This window comes from Juglans regia, chromosome 3, assembly GCF_001411555.2.
Source record: "Juglans regia cultivar Chandler chromosome 3, Walnut 2.0, whole genome shotgun sequence".
NCBI classification, from domain to species: Eukaryota; Viridiplantae; Streptophyta; class Magnoliopsida; order Fagales; family Juglandaceae; genus Juglans; species Juglans regia.
Genome location: NC_049903.1, coordinates 23,977,518 through 23,997,678, shown reverse-complemented (window position 1 = coordinate 23,997,678; position 20,161 = coordinate 23,977,518). Strand labels below are relative to the sequence as shown.

The 20,161-nt window shown below is 37.0% G+C and overlaps 1 protein-coding gene across 2 annotated transcripts; it reads left to right on the top strand.

Moving 5' to 3' along the window:
* Positions 1–652: 652 nt before the first annotated feature.
* On the top strand, positions 653–19,489 carry LOC109000865 (cationic amino acid transporter 2, vacuolar-like). 2 transcript variants are annotated; one of them, XM_018977881.2, is made up of 14 exons: positions 653–1,060; positions 1,604–1,805; positions 2,126–2,210; positions 3,694–3,834; positions 3,962–4,080; positions 4,192–4,288; positions 5,140–5,312; positions 5,460–5,526; positions 6,813–6,971; positions 7,799–8,069; positions 9,237–9,348; positions 14,143–14,255; positions 14,840–14,915; positions 19,025–19,489. In XM_018977881.2, the coding sequence occupies exons 1-14, from the start codon at positions 901–903 to the stop codon at positions 19,179–19,181; spliced, it is 1,932 nt and encodes a 643-aa protein (XP_018833426.1). In that variant the 5' UTR covers positions 653–900; the 3' UTR covers positions 19,182–19,489. The 2 variants fall into 2 exon arrangements, with proteins under 2 accessions (XP_018833426.1, XP_018833425.1); XM_018977880.2 differs by having other exon boundaries at positions 9,234–9,348.
* Positions 19,490–20,161: the final 672 nt, after the last annotated feature.

Genomic DNA, 20,161 nt, shown 5'->3' with positions numbered 1-20,161 from the left:
AGACCGTATGCCTTTGATTTTTATACTTTATTTATAATCAATATAATTGGCCTACTTTATTAAAATCAATTTTAATTTTATACACCTATCTTCCATTTAAAATACAATTATAAAATAATTATTAAAAAAAAAAGCTTAGGCAAATAGGGTGATCATTTCAACTTTTGGAAATGGTCCACAAACGTGTTTAGAAATTGAAACTTGAAAGGTGTTCGTTCCGTAATACTGTTTTTATACGATAAGAACGTTTGAATTAAGAATATTAAACTTTCGATAAAAATTTAAAAAATATCTATCCTACCCGTAAAACATTGCCACGCTTGAGTAACGTATATACCAACTTTGAATTATGGTGACACGGAACTTCATTCAAGTCACAACAGCTATTAATTACTAATTGTTCCAGTTTGATGGCCTGCCAGGCGCCATGAACATCACATGTTTGTAAAAAATGCAAAGAGAAGGGACCTACAAAGACATAAGCAGTGGGGTCCACTCCCTCACAATTATGAGCTTACCGACGAAACCCGACATCCTAGTAGAGCCCGAGTGGGGTTCCTTCTGCCCGTGTGGGCAGCAGGGCAGCACACAGACAATCTGTCCATTGTGGTCAGCATCTCTATACATGATCTAAAAGGTAATCTGAAAGAAAGGAACCACCATCCCTTTTCAAACCCAAACCCAAAAACTTGGAGAGCAAAGGGGGAAGAACGAGAACGTATTTTCCTCACAGAATCTGCCCGCTTCCCTCTTAAAGTCTATAAAAGATCAGGGAATCCGGAGCTAATAAGAGTTTTTGCGGGGGATGCGTGGCAGGTTCACCGTAGATTTTCTTTGCTTGTAAGAATTCTTTAGGATCAGAAAGGAGAACAAAACAAGATCAGAGGGTTTGTGATTGATATGGGTTTCTTGCTTGACTCACAAGAAGGTGTTGGCAAGGGAGGTTCATGGGGTTGTGTTAGGACTTTGATTAGGAGGAAGCGGGTGGATTCTGCTCGCGTAAAGCCAGGGGGTCAACAATTGGCCAAGGAGTTGTCTGTTCCTCATCTGATTGCAATTGGTAATTTTTTGGCGTTTCTTTTCCTTCTTTTAATCTTATTTTATCTGATTGTTGCGTTTCTTTATTTGTTCAGTTCTGTTTACATTATTCTGCTCTTCTATGCATTTATATCATATTCGTGATTTGAACTTTAGTGCTTGTATCCTTTCAATTTCGTTTGATATGTTATAAATTCTTGTGATACGTTAGTTTTATTTAGATTCCTTAATCTAGTTTCTTGGATGTGTAGTTTCCTGTTTTATGGCTATGGTTTTGGAAGTATAGGTATTGCAGCTTGCTTAAGCCACTTCTTTTATATATACAGTCTTCAAATTAAATCTCAGATTTGTGTATTGTTTTCTAATTTATTCTTCAGCTGGTAAACGTTTGTGCATTTGAATTCCTTGTTATGTTCCTCTGTGTGTGTATTATGTATATATTTTAATTCCCAACGAGGATTGTGAACTCCTGCTGTAATCCGCTTTTTAGATTGTAATTTATCTACCAATTTTTTTTTCCTTTTTGTTCATCGCTTACTCTTGAATTATTATACAACATGATTAGGAGTTGGCTCAACAATTGGAGCTGGAGTCTATATTCTTGTGGGAACGGTTGCTAGAGAGCATACTGGACCTGCCCTTACCATTTCCTTTCTAATAGCTGGAATAGCAGCTGCTCTTTCTGCCTTTTGCTATGCTGAGCTTGCTAGTCGTTGCCCATCTGCTGGGAGTGCCTATCACTATTCATACATATGTGTTGGAGAAGGGTAATTTGTTGCAGCTTCTTAAATCATTTGAGTGATGTGTGGTTATCATTTTGAAGCATTTCTTGCTTTTCATGAAGATAAATGAAAATTTGTACTTTATTTTATAGTAATAGGATGTTTTGCCAGTTTTCCTTGGTAAAATTTTGGGGTCTCAAACTTCTACTTTTAAGTAAATTCTTTTCTGGGAATGCACATCTGTAGTTTTTGGTCCCATGATTAATTACGCGATTGAATAAATAAAGAAATAAGTGTTATCAACCTGAGAACATTGAAATACACCTATTGATGATTTTAGTACTGTGTACTGTCATTGTGCACAGTGTTGCTTGGTTGATTGGTTGGGCCTTGATACTGGAATATACAATAGGTGGCGCAGCTGTTGCTCGTGGCATATCCCCAAACCTGGTGCAGTGACGCTCTCTCTCTACCACTTTAATTTGAATTGTGTTTGTTTCCATTTAGCTCAGAGCATATGGTTGTTTTATATTTTCTTGCTAAGCTGGTATAGGTTTGTCTTGATTGTTTATTCTAGATTTTTCTGCACAAATTCATGATTTAGATTTACTAGTTCTCCAAGTGAAAACTACCAGCTTCTCTATTGATCTAGCGATACCTATAGATATGTAGGGAAAATTTCTGATACGCTAGGAAATCAACAAGTATGTGCAATATGTCCATAAAAATTGCTCAAAGAATTGTGAAACAAGACATGTAAATAATGCCATTGATGTTCCTTTCAATACCATTTATGTTTTCAGTGGAAAATAAATGTAATTAGGCATGAAGTGAACTTTATTTATATTATGATATTCATCTTTAAGTCTAGATTATTAGACTTAGAATTAGATATTCATCATTAGCTTAGTTCCTGTGTCTTAAGTCTTGAGAATCCAAGGTCCTGAGCATTTGCAAATCTCCCAATGAAATACTTTTTTGATAAACGATTAATTTTGTTAATGGTCAAAAAGCACCATCCAAATATGCGCCAAATACACTTTTAAGTAGAGAAAGTTAAGGGGTCAAGAAAATTATGGAAACGAAGCTAGAGAAACAGAAGTGGGCAATCATCCAACACTGAATTGTATTGGATGATATAGTTTTGTGTTCCTCTGCTGTCCTTGTTCTATCTTCAAAGTTTTGATTATTTCTTTCCACCATATACACCACATTACACAAATTGGAATCAATCTCCACAAGAGTACTATGATCACTTTCAAACCTTCCTTTCTGACATGCTAATAAATCTGCCACCCATCTAGGCATCACCCATTCCTAGCCTGAAGAGACCAAAAATTGCTTGCTACTTGGTGTATCTGCCTCACAATGGAGTAAGAGGTGATCCATGGTTTCTCCATCCCTCCTACACATGCAACACCACCTTCCACTGAGGAAATTTATTTGAAGGCTGCAAATGATTTGCCCAGTGCATTCTTAGCCTCAGTAATGCGGAATAATCTGAAAAGGCTTAAAAGGTTGATCTCCACACCACATATCATGTCAGAATTTTTCCTTTGACTCATCGCCCACCTTGTATCTGACATGTGAAAACTTCCCCCAACTCCTTTAATATTTTTCTATAATTCAAGTCCATAAGTCCCATTCACCTCATTAGAGCTCCAACCTCCCAAAGCACTATAATACTTCATAACAATTACCTAATTAAACCCGTCCCCCCCCCCCAAAAAAAAAAAAAAAAAAAAACCCTTTGTTATAATGTTGTATTGATTTTATATTTTAAATGGGCAGTAGAATGATAGTTGGTAGGTTTTTTTTTTTCTCAACAGTCTGGTCTCATCTAAGTCAGTTATTCACATGGGCTACTGGGTCAATCAAGTATATCACTATGAAATGATGGATAGAATGATGCTTTTGTCTTTTCTTTGTGTAGGCATTGCTTTTTGGAGGCAGGGATAGTTTACCTGCCTTTATAGCACGTCAACATATTCCTGGGCTTGATATTGTCGTCGACCCATGTGCAGCAATTCTTGTATTTATTGTTACTGGGCTACTGTGTTTTGGAATCAAGGAGGTATACTATGCATCTTGCTCTTCTTCTTTTCTATATTTCTATGTATTCAAATGTTCCAAACAGGGTTTCCTCTCATTTATAAAGTATTTTATTTGGTGTCATTAGTTTATGCACTTAAATTTTGCAGAGTACACGGGCACAAGTCATTGTCACTACAGCAAATGTATGTGCCATGATTTTTGTCATAATAGCTGGTGGCTATTTGGGATTTAAGTCTGGATGGACTGGATATGAAGTTCCAACAGGGTATTTCCTGTCCCTGGTTGTATATTTTCTGGGATTTGATTGATTTCTAAAATTAAGTTGGCTTCATCTCTCCCTCCTTTGCCCCCCAAAATATTGATTGATTATATATAGGTATTTTCCCTTCGGTGTTGATGGAATGCTTGCTGGTTCTGCAACAGTCTTCTTTGCATATATAGGTTTTGATTCAGTTGCCAGCACTGCTGAGGAGGTAACGTTGGTTCCCCTTTTAATAATATGTTGCCATTTGTGATGCAGGACTGTGCTACTCTGATATCAAATTGATGCAAGATCTTTATAAGTTCAAACTATATTGGGTTAAATGATAAATTATTGAAGTCTCTGCAGATGGCATTTAATTTTTAAGCATTAGGGATTGTGGCGTCACATAAAAAATATTAAATCTTGAAGAAATTTACTTATAGAAATAAAAAATAAATCTTGAAGAAATTTGACAGCCATTCGTGTGTTAAACTTAAAGGAAAAAAAAGCATGGGCAATCACACCCTTGAAACTTAAAAGAAAGCTGCTGACGTATGATTAAACTTAATCTCTGACAGATTTTGTAAGTCCTTATATAGTCTATTCCTGAAACGTACCATAGAAAGATTGTGATTTCTAAACACAAAAGATGAAAAATAATACTAAATAATAGGAAACAAAATAGAAAATAGTTCGAAAACATAAATAAGACTCATGGGTCCACTTAGAGTCCGTTTCAGCAAATCTAAAAGTTACCAGATCATTCCTACTTTGATAAAACTTTATTAAAACTGAACCAGCAGCAACCTATCCTAGATAAACGACAAAGTGAGACTTGGTTCAACTACGACTAGCTAATCAAGGTTCCAAGAGAGCTCTTCATCAGGTGAAACATCCCAAATAAAACTTGAACGTCAGAACCAGCTTTCCTTTGCTCCTTAAAAGTCCTTTAAAAGGGGCTGGCCGGTGACATTCCCCCTGGATTTGTATATGTCTATGCGATTATAAAAATTTTATTTGTATATGGATTTAATTAAAGGGAATGTGAAGTTTACCACCACATCTTGATTGCCTCAACAGGTGAAGAATCCTCAACGAGATTTGCCACTTGGGATTGGTGCTTCATTGTTTGTTTGCTGTGCATTATATATGATGGTATCTGTCGTAATTGTTGGTTTAGTACCTTATTATGCAATGGATCCTGACACCCCCATCTCCTCTGCATTTGCTAGCAATGGAATGCAATGGGCAGCGTAAGTGAATAATTTGTTTAAATTGCTTGGTGCATTCAGTCCTTTATAAAATTTTTGGCGTGTAACATGTATGTCTTTTATCTTGATAAGTATGTGGGTAAATTGTATTTTGTACCTTGAAAACCATTCTTTTGCTTGTGATTACAGTTACATCATAACTATAGGAGCTATTACTGCTCTCTGCTCAACATTATTGGGTGCCATTCTTCCTCAGGTATAAAATTGGAACCATCTTTGTATCATATATATGGTATTGCAGGTTAATTACTGTATGTATATATGATTGACAGCTCTGATTGTTCTGGAAATTTTGGAAATGATCTACCAATGACTCATCTAGAGTTTTATGTGGAATTAACTTCTAGAACTTTTGCAGGATAAATAATGAAATCTTCAATATAAGTTTTATCCTTATGTTTTCTGTACACTTGAGATCTCAAATAAGATTAATAAAAAACTTGCAGACAAAGTTGCTTTTGATCAGAGTGCGTAACATATATGGTCATGGGTATGGATATCGGCCAGAAACACGTATTGGCAAATAGGCAATATAGCATGCTCAACAAAGGATGTGCATGTCAGTGATGTCACGTACTTTTCCATAAATAATCATTTTCACATAGAAGTTGGGTTTTTTAATAAAAAAAGTTAATTCTGATTAGAAAATAATTATATAATATTGGTGGTGTGCGTTCATATTTTTTTTCATGGGTAGGCATGCTCATTAAATGAAAAATCGGTTACCACAAAGTGGAGCAAAGACTCAAGTTATGGTTGGGGTTAAGTGACTGATAGTTGTTTTTCTTTTCACTTTTTTGTTCTCCTAAACTAGTAAGTTACAAGCGTACTCGACAGCTGTTGAATCTATGATCTCAACTTCTACTTGTAAGAGTGCAAAAATGTTTTAGCATTTTTTTTTCTCAAAAGCAAGAAAGGAGGCTAAATTACCTGCTATGATTCTTTCTTTCACGTCCTCGTTTGGATGATATAGCCCTGAAGGATTCATTTATTTCAGATATTCATCCTAAGGTTGAGACAAGATCGCTAAATTTCTCTCTTATATATTTCTAACTGTGATTATGAGTTCAACTACACAAACCTGACCGAACCATTTATGTTTTTGTTTGTTTTGTGTTTAGTAGAAATAAATTTTCCATTACTATATGTAGTATGTATGGTGTCTCTAAATTGCTATAATTGTTAAGAAACATTTTGGAATAAAAAATTGCTATAATTTTTAAGAAACATTGTTGGAGTTTCTTTAAAGCCACAACATCAAGAGTCTTTAGGCAGACCTTCATAGATTAATTGATGGCTTGAGATGAGGGAGAGCTGCCATTGTAATTTTTACCTTTTGACTTTTCTCCTATACTTTTTTTATAAAAAACAAATCTTGTATATATGTTTGGCAATGTTCTGTTGCTGCCATCACCAATGAGGATTACTATTTTCTCAGGCTAGATTTTATATAAATGTTTTTCATCTTTCTTTGTTTCTCAGCCACGAATTTTGATGGCTATGGCTAGAGATGGTTTGCTGCCACCATTTTTCTCAGATGTTAACAGGCGTACCCAAGTTCCTCTGAAGGGCACTATAGTGACTGGGATTGGCTCTGCGATCTTGGCATTCTTTATGGATGTTTCACAGCTGGCAGGGATGGTGAGTTAACTTTTGCAGCTACCAGGATCAAATGTGTTTATATAGTGGAACTCATCACCTCTTCTACTAGTGTGCTTAAATAGTGATAGAAGTTTAAATAACTTATGTACTTCAACATTTTTGTTTACTTGATCGGGTTGTAGTGCATTTGGATGGAACCATTTATTAATCATAAGCATGTAACATTTACTACATGTATTATTTACCATCTTTGGAATGTGGACGATAGTCTTGTTGAAGTTCATTATTTCTCATTGGGGGACAGACCCAGGTTTTAAAGATTGGAGGAACCAGAGATAGGTGAACATATAAGTATGAGAGTAGTTGTGAATATACATATATGGAGGATGGGAGAAGGGGGGGACCAATATAATTTCTCTAAAACTAGACTCAAATTTTAGCTTAAAAATTGGGAAGGCCCTTATTTGTATGATTGCGTGTGTACATGTATAAAGCCCTTTTTCTGTGGTATCTATTTTGGGCCCAATCAGGATTCTAATTAGTTGCGCCCTACCATACCAATTCGATAGGCTCCCGCCCGCCACCCTTGAAAGAGTGCATAATAGCTCACTGATCAAGCACTCTTGCACCTTAGATGAACAAGGCTAAGCGATCTGCCAAAGCTGTGGGATGTAAAAAGGTATCGGTAGGGTAGCGTTCTGCCTTAGCTGTTCCTAAGGCAGGCCCTGTTAACAGGACTTGGTGGGCTCCTAAGTTGTGCCAAAATTTAGTTGAGGAATGGAAATTATAAATATTTTCATTCTAGAACATGATAAGAATGAGCATTGCGTATTGAGTCATCGTTGATAGCTGTCTTTTATTTGCAGGTCAGTGTGGGTACACTTCTTGCATTCACTATGGTGGCGATATCTGTATTGATACTCAGATATGTCCCACCAGACGAGGTGCCGTTGCCTTCATCTCTTCAGGGTTTAATTAATTCAGCATCATCACGATATGGTAGGATTAGCCAGGAGAAAAATGGAGAAGACCCTAAAGTTAGTGTTGGCCAGTCTAAAGATGCTGCTGAACCTTTACTTGGCAAAGAGGATGCTTCAGCTGAATATTCTCTCGCAAAAAATCTGTTTTTAGGCAATTGTAAGTTAGCTGCTCTCACTTCTTGCTTCAGTAGTCTTTTCGTTAGATGCACCCTGCATTTTTTTTATTAAGGTGATGTTTGGCAACAAGAGTGTTTTTGTAAAATTTCTCCAAATTTTTTCTCTCAATCCAAACATCTTTACACAAAAATCTCAACCCAAAACAACTTTCACAAAACTCAAAAAACCCCTTCAAAGACTTTTTTCCCCAAACTATTTTCAATGGGTCCACCATATATTCAACTCCCAAAAAGATCTAAAAAAAAAAAAAGTCAATCTAAAAACGTACATTGATGAGTCCTACCACTTTCACAAACCCCATAAAACCCATTTTAAAGTGTTCTCAAAAGTTTTAAAAATTTCCAACAAATCTGTAATCCAAACACATGTTTTGCAAAGCTCTTCATTGCCATAGGAAACCTAGACTTTGTCATGGAACAGACCTGAAACCATGGATTACTTCAAAAGAACAAAGAAAACTAGGGTTTGAACAACAAGCATGGTGAAATCTTGACAACTCCAGTTTTACTTTTCCTTAACTGAAAAATGCGAAGCTGCGACCATCAACAACCACACAGATGCCATGACTATGTGTTTTTTTATCAAGCTACGAGCTTCCTCTCTTTAGCCAACATTAGCATCCTTTTGGATGACGCCAACAACCATTCAACCCAACCTTTTCTTCTTTTTCCCTTTTGTCTTGTTCTACGAATCTCTCGCTCTGTTTTTTTTTTTAAAGTAGGAATCTATTGCTCAAATATCAAGTTGACAATGCTAAGGACAAAATTGATCGAGGAAAATAGAGAGAAAGAAAAGGAAAGAAAAGAAAGCTATCAGAAAAAGAAGACCTAAAAGAAATAGGGTTCTACTAGCATGTTATTTATATTACTGCCAATTTGCCAGAAATGACAATTACCTAATTTCCGTCAATATCAAAATGTTGCAATGTGTCAACATCAAGCTGTCTTACACAGTATAAATCTATATTGCTCATAGACTTGATCCATATTGAATAAAATTGGAAACCTCATCAATTATTGATATTTGAGTATTGGCTCAGCCTGACTACTGGACACATCATACGATCTACATTATGTTGTTACCTTACTTTCTGTCATCTAGAATGGTTTTATTGCTAATTTTCTTCACTTTGCCTCTATCATAGCAGATGTATTTCTGAACGAGGAAAACAGGAGGAAAATTGCGGGTTGGACCATCATGTTCACATGTGTTGGGGTTTTACTCCTTACATATGCAGCTTCAAATTTGGGACTACCCAGGTGGGTATAGCTGCAGAATATCATAGTACATTAGTTTCAGAATAGAAGTCCTTGATGTATGTATCAAATCAGTAGAAAAATGGTTTAGTTTCTCTCAAGATGATAAGTTGCTTTTGTCCCAGTAGTTTAAGTTATTAGGCTCCAACACTTCTCCATATGTGGGCCAAAGATATGAAATTTTTAAACAAAGGAATAGGACTTGAGTGCAGGATCTCCTGCTTTAACATCATGATTAGTTATTAGGTCAAAGGCTTAAGTTATTAGAAAATCGTAATCTACAACATATTTAATTTTTCGAAAGTTAGTCTATAAGAACGTTCTATTATAACATATACAATCTGTTCATGTGTCTTGTTATAGACTATCTTTGTTATACATGTGTAACACCCCCTTCCCGTAGGATAGAGATATTACCAACATTTAAAACATAATGCCCGGTAAAGAGATTCATATCCTGAATTACCTCATTTATTGAAATTCATCAAAACGCGAAACTGAATTGAACATGATTGTTTTTGGAAACTGAACGAAATATAAAGAAACATAAACTAATCCTATGCATGACATAAAAGAAATCTAACTCTGGTGAAAAATCACTTATTCATTCCTAAGTCTTGGTACTAGATCTATTCCTGGCCATCCAGCTCTTCATCATCATAGACATCATCTGCGAGAATCAGACATGGAAGAAAACAAGAAACACACAAAAATAATGAGTTGAATACTCAGTAAGTAGTACATCGTATCGTAAAATATAGTCCTTGCCTAACATACAATTCATTTCTAGGATACCCTTCAGAACGCACATACAACTTCACGAATTACAATCAAATACATAACATGATCTTCTGAAAGACTTTACATACATATATCATCACAGATTTACATGGCACACATTTTCATTATTAACATAAGTGGAAGCATATATAAACAAAACATGTCATTGTGAATGCATAACATCTTGGTTATCTTGTATTAACATGAAGTGAAACACGCTTGTGTCCGTGTTTCCACTTATCTGGCATGACATGGAGTGAAACACGCTTGAGTCCGTGTTTCACTTAACTTGCATAACATGGAGTGAAACACGCTTGAGTCCGTGTTTCACTAAACTTGCATATCATGAAATGAAACACGCTTGAGTCCGCGTTTCATTTAACTTGTGGTTAACCACGCTTGAGTCCGTGGTACCGTTACATTTCTTATCTTTCTTAATGCATGAGATTTGATTAGGCTTCATGAACATCTCTAACATGGCATAATCTTGTACATGGTATAGTGTAACATGACATGGCATGGCATATTCTTGTACATGACATATTCTTGTATGATTTAGCATGGCATAGTATATCGTGATATTACATAACATGCTATGAATGTTTTATGACGTTCCAAGGCATACATGATCCAGGTACTACTTGAACATGGCATACATGGTTTAAGTATTACACAAACATGACATATATAACCTAAGCATTTCATGAACATGGCTTGCGTAATCTGACTATTACATGGCATACTTGACTTTGAACTACTACTTCAACATTTCATGGCTTTCATGTGAATTTAGTAACATTAAATCAATCAACAATAAATTCATTCACTCAAGCATAATCTCATATTTCATCAAGATCGAAAAGTAAACTAACCTTGACTTGCCTCTTAGTGTAGCATAGTTAACAATCATAAGCACATCACCTTTTTATACATAATAATAATATTCACCATACGCATTTATTAATATGATCATACTATTTACCTCTTAGCGCTGCTTCCTGATTTCCAACTTGTAGCGCGTTACCTATACAAGGTACTAATCGTCACTAACTTTTCAAAAAAAAAACGTGTCATAGCATTCTAAATACTTAAAATCATATATAATAATATTATTCAAAACTCATAACATGTTCCTTAACTTCTATTTAAATTATAACTTAATAATTTTATAAAATCTTAATTAAAAGTCAATTGGAATATTAACTAAATAATAGACTCAAAAGATACTTACAAAATATACTTTAAAATTTATGCTTTAAAATCCTTTAAATACTTATCTATAAAAATAAGTATATGACTAATATATTTATTCAATTAAAAGCTTCAGCCTACATAATAATCAGCCCAATTTAAACCTTAGGCTCGCATGAAAACAACCCACTTAACCCAAAACTATAGTTTCTGAAATAACTCAAGTCCAACCAGATTTATAAACCAGTCAAGATACAACTAAGTCCAGTCCCAATAAAACTCAGCCTAGTAGAAAGGGTATTTTGGGAAAAACTGAAGCAAAAGGATTAAAAAGGAAACAGGCTTACGGGAGAGAGAGCTGCACGATGCTCACCGAGGGAGAGCAGTGTGCGACGGCGGCTCTGGGGCTGGGAGTGACCGGCGACGTGACTAGGGGGATCCCTATGGTGGTGCGACACCGAGAGAGGGAGAGAGAGAGAGAGAGAACAAGTGAGAATTTAGAGAGAGATGGGTTTGAAACTCAAATAACCGAAATGGAGGAAGGTGGCGCGCGGCAGCAGGGGCTTACCTGAGGGGGTGGGTTCAACGGGGTTGAGACGGCCGGCGTTTTCTGGCGCCGAGGGTAGGGCTCCGACGTCCGAGGGTGGTCGGTGATGACTGGGCAGCAAAGGCTCAAGCGGAAAAAGTAAGTTGTTTCTCTGGTATTTTGAGGTGAGCAACACAGAGGTTTAGTGAGTTTCTTATAGGCGACGGGAGTAGACGACGTGAACTCTTAGGAGATTGGCTGAAATTTGAAATTGCCTAAACTTTAGGAATTGACTCTTTCGTGGATACAGTTTCTGAGAGGTGTGAAGAGTTTGAATTGGAGTTGATCACATACTCTGGAAACCGAAACTAGCACGGGGACTAAGTGGATAGAATATTTGAAGTTTTAAAAGGAAAGGAATCACTAAAACGATCTGTTTGTTATCACAAAAATCTAAAATAAAAAAAGTAAATATAAAGAAAATAAAATACCAATAAATAAATAAAATACTAGTTTTAAATCCTAAATTTAGACCCGTATGTTACAACATGTTATAACTTTGTGCAACCATGATAAGTTGCTATTGTTAGTCTATAACATATATGATCCGTTCATGTGTCATTTTTCATCTTTAAATAGTTTATCTTCTTTCCTCTATATATACTTTTTGGAGCAATAGCTTTTGACCCGTTAAGTCACATTGTCCATTCTTGTGTTAAATGATCATAAGGAAGTCTAAAACATTTTGTTTTCTTTAATCTATCAATAATGAATTAAAATTACTAATGGAAGGTCATATTTAAAAAACTTAATAATCAGTGAATATAACTAAATAAGGGCTTTTAATATGGGCGTTCGGAATATGAGGGCTTTTAATAAGGCTCTAATGGGCAAATGGTTGTGGCGTTATAATAAGGAGAGGGAAGCTTTGTGGAAAGGGGTGATAGACATGAAGTATGGAAGTACTCGGGGGGGGTGGTGCTCTAGAGAGGGGAGGGGGGCATATGGTGTGGGGCTATGGAAGTTCATACGGAAAGGTTGGTGTTCCTTTGTTCGTCATACTCGGCTATGTTTGGGGAATGGCAATCGGATTAGCTTTTGGCATGATGTGTGGATGGGAGACACGGCATTGAAGGAGGCTTATCCCCCTATTTTCAGAATTACAAGGGACAAAGAAGCTATGGTGGCTGACTTGAGGGTTATTACTAATGGCATACAAGAATGGAACATTAGCCTTACTCGTGATACTCATGATTGGGAAGTGGCGGAGCTGGTGGAGTTTCTTAACTTGCTGTATACTGTTGATATGGCTGTCACAAATGAAGATGAGATGGTATGGAGACCTTCTAGGAAAGGGATTTTTTCTGTACGCTCCTATTATGAATCTTCTACCATACAACAGAGGCAGATTTTTCCTTGGAAGAACATTTGGAGGAGTAAGGCACCTACAAAGGTGGCTTTCTTTGTCTGGACAGCAGCTTTAGGGAAGATTCTGACTATTGACAATCTTAGAAGACGGGGTTTAATTATTACAGATTGGTGTTGTATGTGTCGAAATAGTGGTGAATCAGTGGACCATCTACTCTTACATTGTGAGTTTGCAAGAGAAGTTTGGAATTATTTCTTTTGTAGAATGGGTATTGCATGGGTAATGCCGGGAAGAGTGGTGGAACTACTAGCAAGTTGGAGAGGGATTACTGGGACACCACAGATAGCAGCAATGTGGAAGATGGCTCCTTTATGTATTCTTTGGTGCATTTGGTGTGAAAGAAATGATAGACTTTTTGAGGATCATGAACGTTCCTCAGAAGAATTTAGGATTTTTATGTGGAAGACTCTTTTTATGTGGGCCATTGCTTTAGACTTGCATGGTCTCAGCTTCCATGATTTTCTTGTAACTGTTTTAGTTCCTAACTAGGTGTATTCACATGTATACCTCCAGTGTACCGGGGATATGCCTACTATTTGATAAATAAAATATCTTATTACTTATCAAAAAAAAATAATTTTTTTGCACACATTGTGCTGGTTCACAACTAGCTTTAATCAATTTTCGTTTGTTAGCATTTGTGTGTGCATGTGCATGAGGGAGAGAGAGGTCAATGCAGTTAAGTCAAACACGCATACGCACAGGGAGGAAAGGTGAAAGAAAAGAAAATAAATTATCGTTTTGCATATAAAACAACAGAAGTTCTTTTACCTGCCCTCACCCCCACCCCCCTTCTACAGCATAACAGATTATATCTTGTATGTGGTTTCACTTTTTTATTTTTTTATAACATCGTTTATTTGAATTGCAGATCTCTTCGTTTCACATTGTGTGGAGTTGGTGGTACATTTCTCTTATCCGGCCTGGTTGTGCTGACCTGTATAGATCAGGATGATGCGAGGCACAGCTTTGGGCATGCAGGAGGTATGTTCACCATTTTAACCTGTACAACTGAAAACTTGACAAAGTCAGTCTGTAAGAACGTCTTGACAAACTGATTACATAAGGTGATTACACAAAAATAAATTGACAAACTGACGTGGCTTGATGTGGTACCTCAGATTGTAAAGTTATTTTTATTGTAAAGTAGATCTAACAGATTACATGAAGTCACGTCAGCTTGTGGGTTTACTTTTGTGTCTGTAGCACTTCTCATTTAAGAATGTGTTGAATATCATGGTTGCACAACATGGCAATGGGTATAGGCTACCAGTTGTATCTGTACCTGATGAAGAACATAGTATCAAGATGATTTTGAACTTTTTGAAGTGTCCCATGATATTCTCGTGACCAATCTATTGTTAAGGTATGTGTTTCAAATCGGGGTCCAATACCAAGCATATATGTGGGACCACTGTGCTAAGCTTTGTTAAGTCACTCAGCAAGTAGCACTAAATATTGAGCATGCATAAGTTGCCTATACAATGGAAATACCTTGATACATGGGCTATTTATTTTATTTTATTTCAGTTCTACTTATGAGATAATATATACTGATCTCTCTTCAGGTTTCATTTGCCCATTTGTGCCGCTGCTACCTATTGTGTGCATTCTTATCAATCTCTACTTACTGGTTAATCTCGGGTGAGTAGCTGGTGAACTTGTTTGCTGTTTACAATTGATTTACACCACCAAGAGCTCTTTTGGCTGGTTTGATATTGTAAACGTGTTTTATTTTCTTCCCCTCCATCTCTGATGGCTATTAATTTATGGTGAATCTCGTCAGAATTTTCGTTTCTAGTCAGCTTTCTTTCTGCCGATGGTATTGTTTACACTTTTTCACATTTATTTTTCATTCTTTATCAACTGAATCTTTATTGTGGTGAGGGTTTTCGGCTTGGAAGGGAAAACAGTTGTTCATATCCCTGAAAGAAGCAGGGGTGATCACTGCTTAGTGTCTTTGGGGAAGGGTAAGTGTTGTGTGGCCGATATCCTCGGTGGAGGCTCTGACTTGGGTGGTGGGCAAAGGGAGTTCACAAAAGCTTCTCCACGAGGAAACAGAGCATTTCTTGTGCAACATTGCTCCAACTTGTTCAGTCGTTTTCTGGCTCTTGTAGAGTATGGGGGAGGTTTCAGGGATGTTAGTTATTCCAGAAGGAAGAGATGGGAAGGGATGAGAAGCTTTTGGCATGAAGCTCTACAAGGTAGAAGCTTTTTTTCTGAAGGTTCATTGGCCATGGGAGCATAACTATGTTTCTTATAAGCCGCTCAGTGGTTTTTGCTGATGGGTTGTGCAAGAGTTTTATAAGGCAATGTAGTTAAGATTGGGCTCTTCAAGTCTAGAAGCCCATTGTATGCGAAGGTGGTGGGTTCTCAATGGCCAATCTGGGTAGTTCTGCGAAATTATATGTAGTGATATTTAGAAAGAGCATTTTATAATTTCCAGGTGCGAAAACTGTTACAAACACTCCTGCAAGGTGCATAAAAAAGGGAGGGGGCGAGAAGGAATTTGATGAGAGGAGCGTCCTTAGCATTCTGGTATCAATTAGAAGCTAGCTGGCTTATTTGAAGGTGGAACATGCTATAGAAATTGTCTTAAAATTCAATAATAATCGATTTCACCAGATTCCAATAAGATGGGTCATGGCAGCCTAGCCACAATGAGTTCCTTTGGACCTAGAGACATCTCTCGCAACAGGCTCAATGTAAAGGCCCATACCAAAGAAGAAAAGGGTAAGGAATTTGCTGTCAGGTCTCATTCCCAACCCAAACCCAAAATGGTGGGTAGTTGAAGAATCAAACCCAGGTTCAGGGCATATGCTCCGCCTTGATAGTGAACCTAGATGTAGATTCTGGTCCTTCGTTAAGGGTGTAGTTTTGTTGTCTTCAGTTGTCAAAATCGACGTCGCAGACTTTGCTAGAGATCTAAATGCACTCTTTCTTGTACAGAGCAATCCAGCCCCTAATCCATCAGCACTCTCATTTCCATCTCAGGACAAACTAATAGAACTTATGATGCCAGCATTTCTGTGAGGATGCACTTGCAGATGTCGGAGCTCAAGCTTCTTTATCAATCCACGCTGATGGGCACAAGCTGGTTTGCCAGTGTAAGATGTAGGGCCTTTGGAGAGTACTTAGCTACAAGTAGCCTCAGGGAAGGTGGTAAAGAGGGTTATATTGATCTGATTGTGTTAGAGTGAGTTGGGCTGCCAAATTGTGGTGGTAAAGAAGGGGATATGATTCTTTTTACTTAGGAGGGTTCAAGCTACTATGAACCATTTAATTGCACCTCATTGCTGTCATCGAGGAGGTTGCTTCACATTTATGGGAATTATTGGAGTTGGTTTTGCAGAAGGTAGAAGGATTTTATAACTTTTGGAATTGTCCTTTGAGTGGTTTGAGGAAGAATTTATGGCTTTGTTTATTACCATCAAAGCTTGCTGTCACCAAAAGACTCCAATTAAAATCCCAATGTTGACTTCCAAATATTTGAATAGAGGAAACGAGAATTAATCAATATGTTCCATTAATTATGATAATAAGGGCGGCACCTCTAGTAGAGGTAGAGGAAAGGGAAGGGGTTACTTTTGGTGTATGAAACATAAGATATTATCTTGAATGTATGATGGCTGAATGATATGGACAAACGGTTGAGGGTTAATAATTTACTTGGGGAGTGGAAGGATGATATTTTATGTCTTTAAGAGACTAAAATGGAGACTGTATGGGGGGCTTTTCAAGGAAGCTTGTGGAGTTGCCAAATTTGAATTGTTGTTATTTGGGCGTGAGAGGAACTTCCCAAGGGATATTGCCCATTAGGATAGGAAGGCGGTGAAAAAATCTGAGGATAGTGGAGAATACGGTAGCATGCAGTTTTGAAAATGTTCCTTAGAACTGAGAACTTTGAATGAGCCCTAAGGATGTTTATGGTCCTAATAATGATCATGATAGATGAGTACTTTGGGATGAATTGGTAGGCTTGATCAAGTGGTGGAACTTATTGGGGGTAACTGGGGTGATTTATATATCATTCGTTTTCTAGCGAGTGATCTACCATCACTCGACTTTCCCAGGCAATATCAGAGTTGTTTTACTTTATTTTCAAACAGGGCCTTGTGGACTACCTCTTGTAGGAGGAAATTTTCAGTTTTTCTGGTAACCAAGATCCTCTGACATGATCTAGAATCAGTAGTTTCCTTCTCTCACATGATCCGGAAGGCCAAATCCTAGACTTACTCAAAGGAGACTTTCTAGATTTTTTAGGACCACTTTCCTTTATTACTTAATTGTGATGATGATGTCCCCTAGTAAACAGTATTTCATGTTTAAGGACATGTGGCTCGAATTTGAGAGATCTGTAGAGAAGTTAAGACAGTGGTTGTTGTCATGATTTCCAATGGTCTCCTAGTTTTATCTTGGCCAATAAATTGATAGCTCTGAGGATAGATTTGAAGAGATGGAATGAGGAGGTGTTTGGCCATGTTGAGAAGCAAAACAACTCCTTATAGAGGAGCTCGGGGGGCTTGATGTGTCAGGACATCTGAAATCTCTACTGAGTTGGAGAGGATCATCTTTTGGAGGTGGTGAGTTGGAGACAGGAAGCAAAGGTCTCTTTTGCTTAAAGAGGGAGATAAGAATACGAAAAGTTTCCACTGGATGGCTGATTCGAACTATAGAAATAACATGGCTGATAAGTTTCATACACAAGACAAGCTTGAGAAGGGGCCTTAATGCCACCTTTAGTGCCATTATCTCAAAGAACAAGCTGAAAACAGTTTTAGACAATATTATCCCTGGGAGACAAAATGCTTTAATCAAGAGGCATTAGATCTTAGACTGTCCTTATTGCCAATGAATGCCTCGACAACAGAATGAAATTGGGGTTGTCAAGGGTGCTTTGCAAATTGGACTTAGAAGAGGCATATGATCATGTTTACTGGGGCTTTCTGATGTATGTGCTGAGAAGATATGGTTTTTAGGGAGACCTTGTGTGGATGGATAGCTCACTGTATCTATATGGTGTGCTTCTCTATCTTGATAATGGACCGGTTTTGTATGTTTAAGCAATATGGAGGAAGTATTGATCTTCTTTGCTTCACTGCAATGTGGCTACAGATATATAAGCAATCTGTATTTCATACTCTTGGGATTATGTGTGGCCCGGTAGGTGGTGGATTTGATGGCTTTATGGGCATTAACCAATTAGGAGCCATAGCAACTTAGAGATTCGAAGGATGGCTCACACATGATTGATGTAGTGTATATGACAATGTTTGGACATTTGAAGATTGTAAGATTGCAGCCTTAGACCTAAGAGCGATTCTGTTCAATTCCTCTTTATGTACGGGTGGCAGCATACAATGGTGTTCATCTTCATCCCTATAGTTTGGTTTTGCTTCTAGGAATTCTGTTTCTAGATTTCATGGGAGTTTCTAGATTTCATGGAATTGTGTTCTTTTACTTCATTCCTCTATAGTGGGGCGTTTCTTGTTAATATGTTATTGTACACTTCCTTTATACTTGGGTTGCACCTTTGAATATGAATTTACATTATATATCAGAAAAATATTATTGGTAGCAGAATCAAACCATGTTGGTAGCTGGTAATCTTGTAATTGAACCTGCATTTTCGTGTTTGGTGTATTCGGTTTGACTTCAAGCACTTTTCTCAACCGGTTATATTATTTCATAGCTTCCATATGTGTAAGTTTCTTTTTCCCTACTCATATTGATCATGATATTTCATTTGTCAGAGGTGCCACCTGGGCTCGTGTTTCATTGTGGTTGGTAGTAGGAGTGCTTGTTTATGCATTTTATGGCCGAAAACACAGCTCGCTGCGGGATGCAATCTATGTAACAGTAGCCGATGCCGACGAGATCTATGCTAGCCCATCGAGCATTTTGGTTTAAATTCAGAAGGGGTATGTCTTCTCTCCCCCTACATGGGGTCCTTATGTATCTTTGTTTTAAAGAAGAATCTCTTTGTTCTATCCATGGAAGTCCTAGGGCCTGTATTCTTGTCCTTCTCTCTGTTCCTTGTTTGTAATATTCTTATGGTAAGGACTCGGAAATGAGTCTGTTGTTGTACAATATTATTTCGTACGTCATAGCTAGGTGGATGGTTTGATGCTTGTTCAAACATTGTAAATAATTTATAAATGAAGATCCTAGCAAGTACCAAGTAATTATATAAATAAATAAATAAGAATCTAAGTGCACCCTTGAGTATGATAACAATTGAAAGAATGCCTACTGCCTTCTGTTTTTACCATAACTAATTTCTGTGTATTAACCGAGACTCCCGTGCCCTACATATTGAGTACAAAGGCTCTAGTTCTCATGAAGTAATTTGTGATGGTTCCCAAAAAACACTTGACATCACAAAATGGTTTGCTTTATTATTACTCTTGTTATTCTTGTTATTATTATTATAATCGTCGTCGTCGTCGTCGTCATCATCATCAACTTCTCCTTCTGTGATGCAATTTCCCGATTAATCCTAAATAGGCAATTTAAGCTTAGCTTCTCATTTATTGAATTGATAATTATTTGTACGAGATTATTGTGAAGGAAAATGTTTTAGCTACAAAAAGATTATATAAAAGTAAATTCACAAACTAACGTGGCTTGATGTGGTACGCTAGATTGTAAAATTACTTTTATTATAGAGTAGATTTAATGTATTCTATGAAACTATATCAATTTGTGAATTTACTTTATAGAATCTTTTTGTGTCTGTAACAGTTATCTTGTCCTCAAAGACCCTAGTAAGTATTTGATGCTCTCTCTACATAAACTTAATACGTATCGTACATCTCCGCCTTGTAAATAGACAAAGTTGATAGCCTGTATCATGAATTATATTGATCCTATGAATATTAAATGTTCTT

Bases quoted from the DNA above. Each gene is read 5' to 3' on its own strand.
- LOC109000865 (XM_018977880.2), top strand. From the start codon at position 901: ATGGGTTTCTTGCTTGACTCACAAGAAGGTGTTGGCAAGGGAGGTTCA. The intron at 8,070-9,233 runs GTAAGTTAGCTG...CCTCTATCATAG, and splicing joins AAATCTGTTTTTAGGCAATT to CAGATGTATTTCTGAACGAG. The intron at 14,916-19,024 runs GTGAGTAGCTGG...TTCATTTGTCAG, and splicing joins TACTTACTGGTTAATCTCGG to AGGTGCCACCTGGGCTCGTG.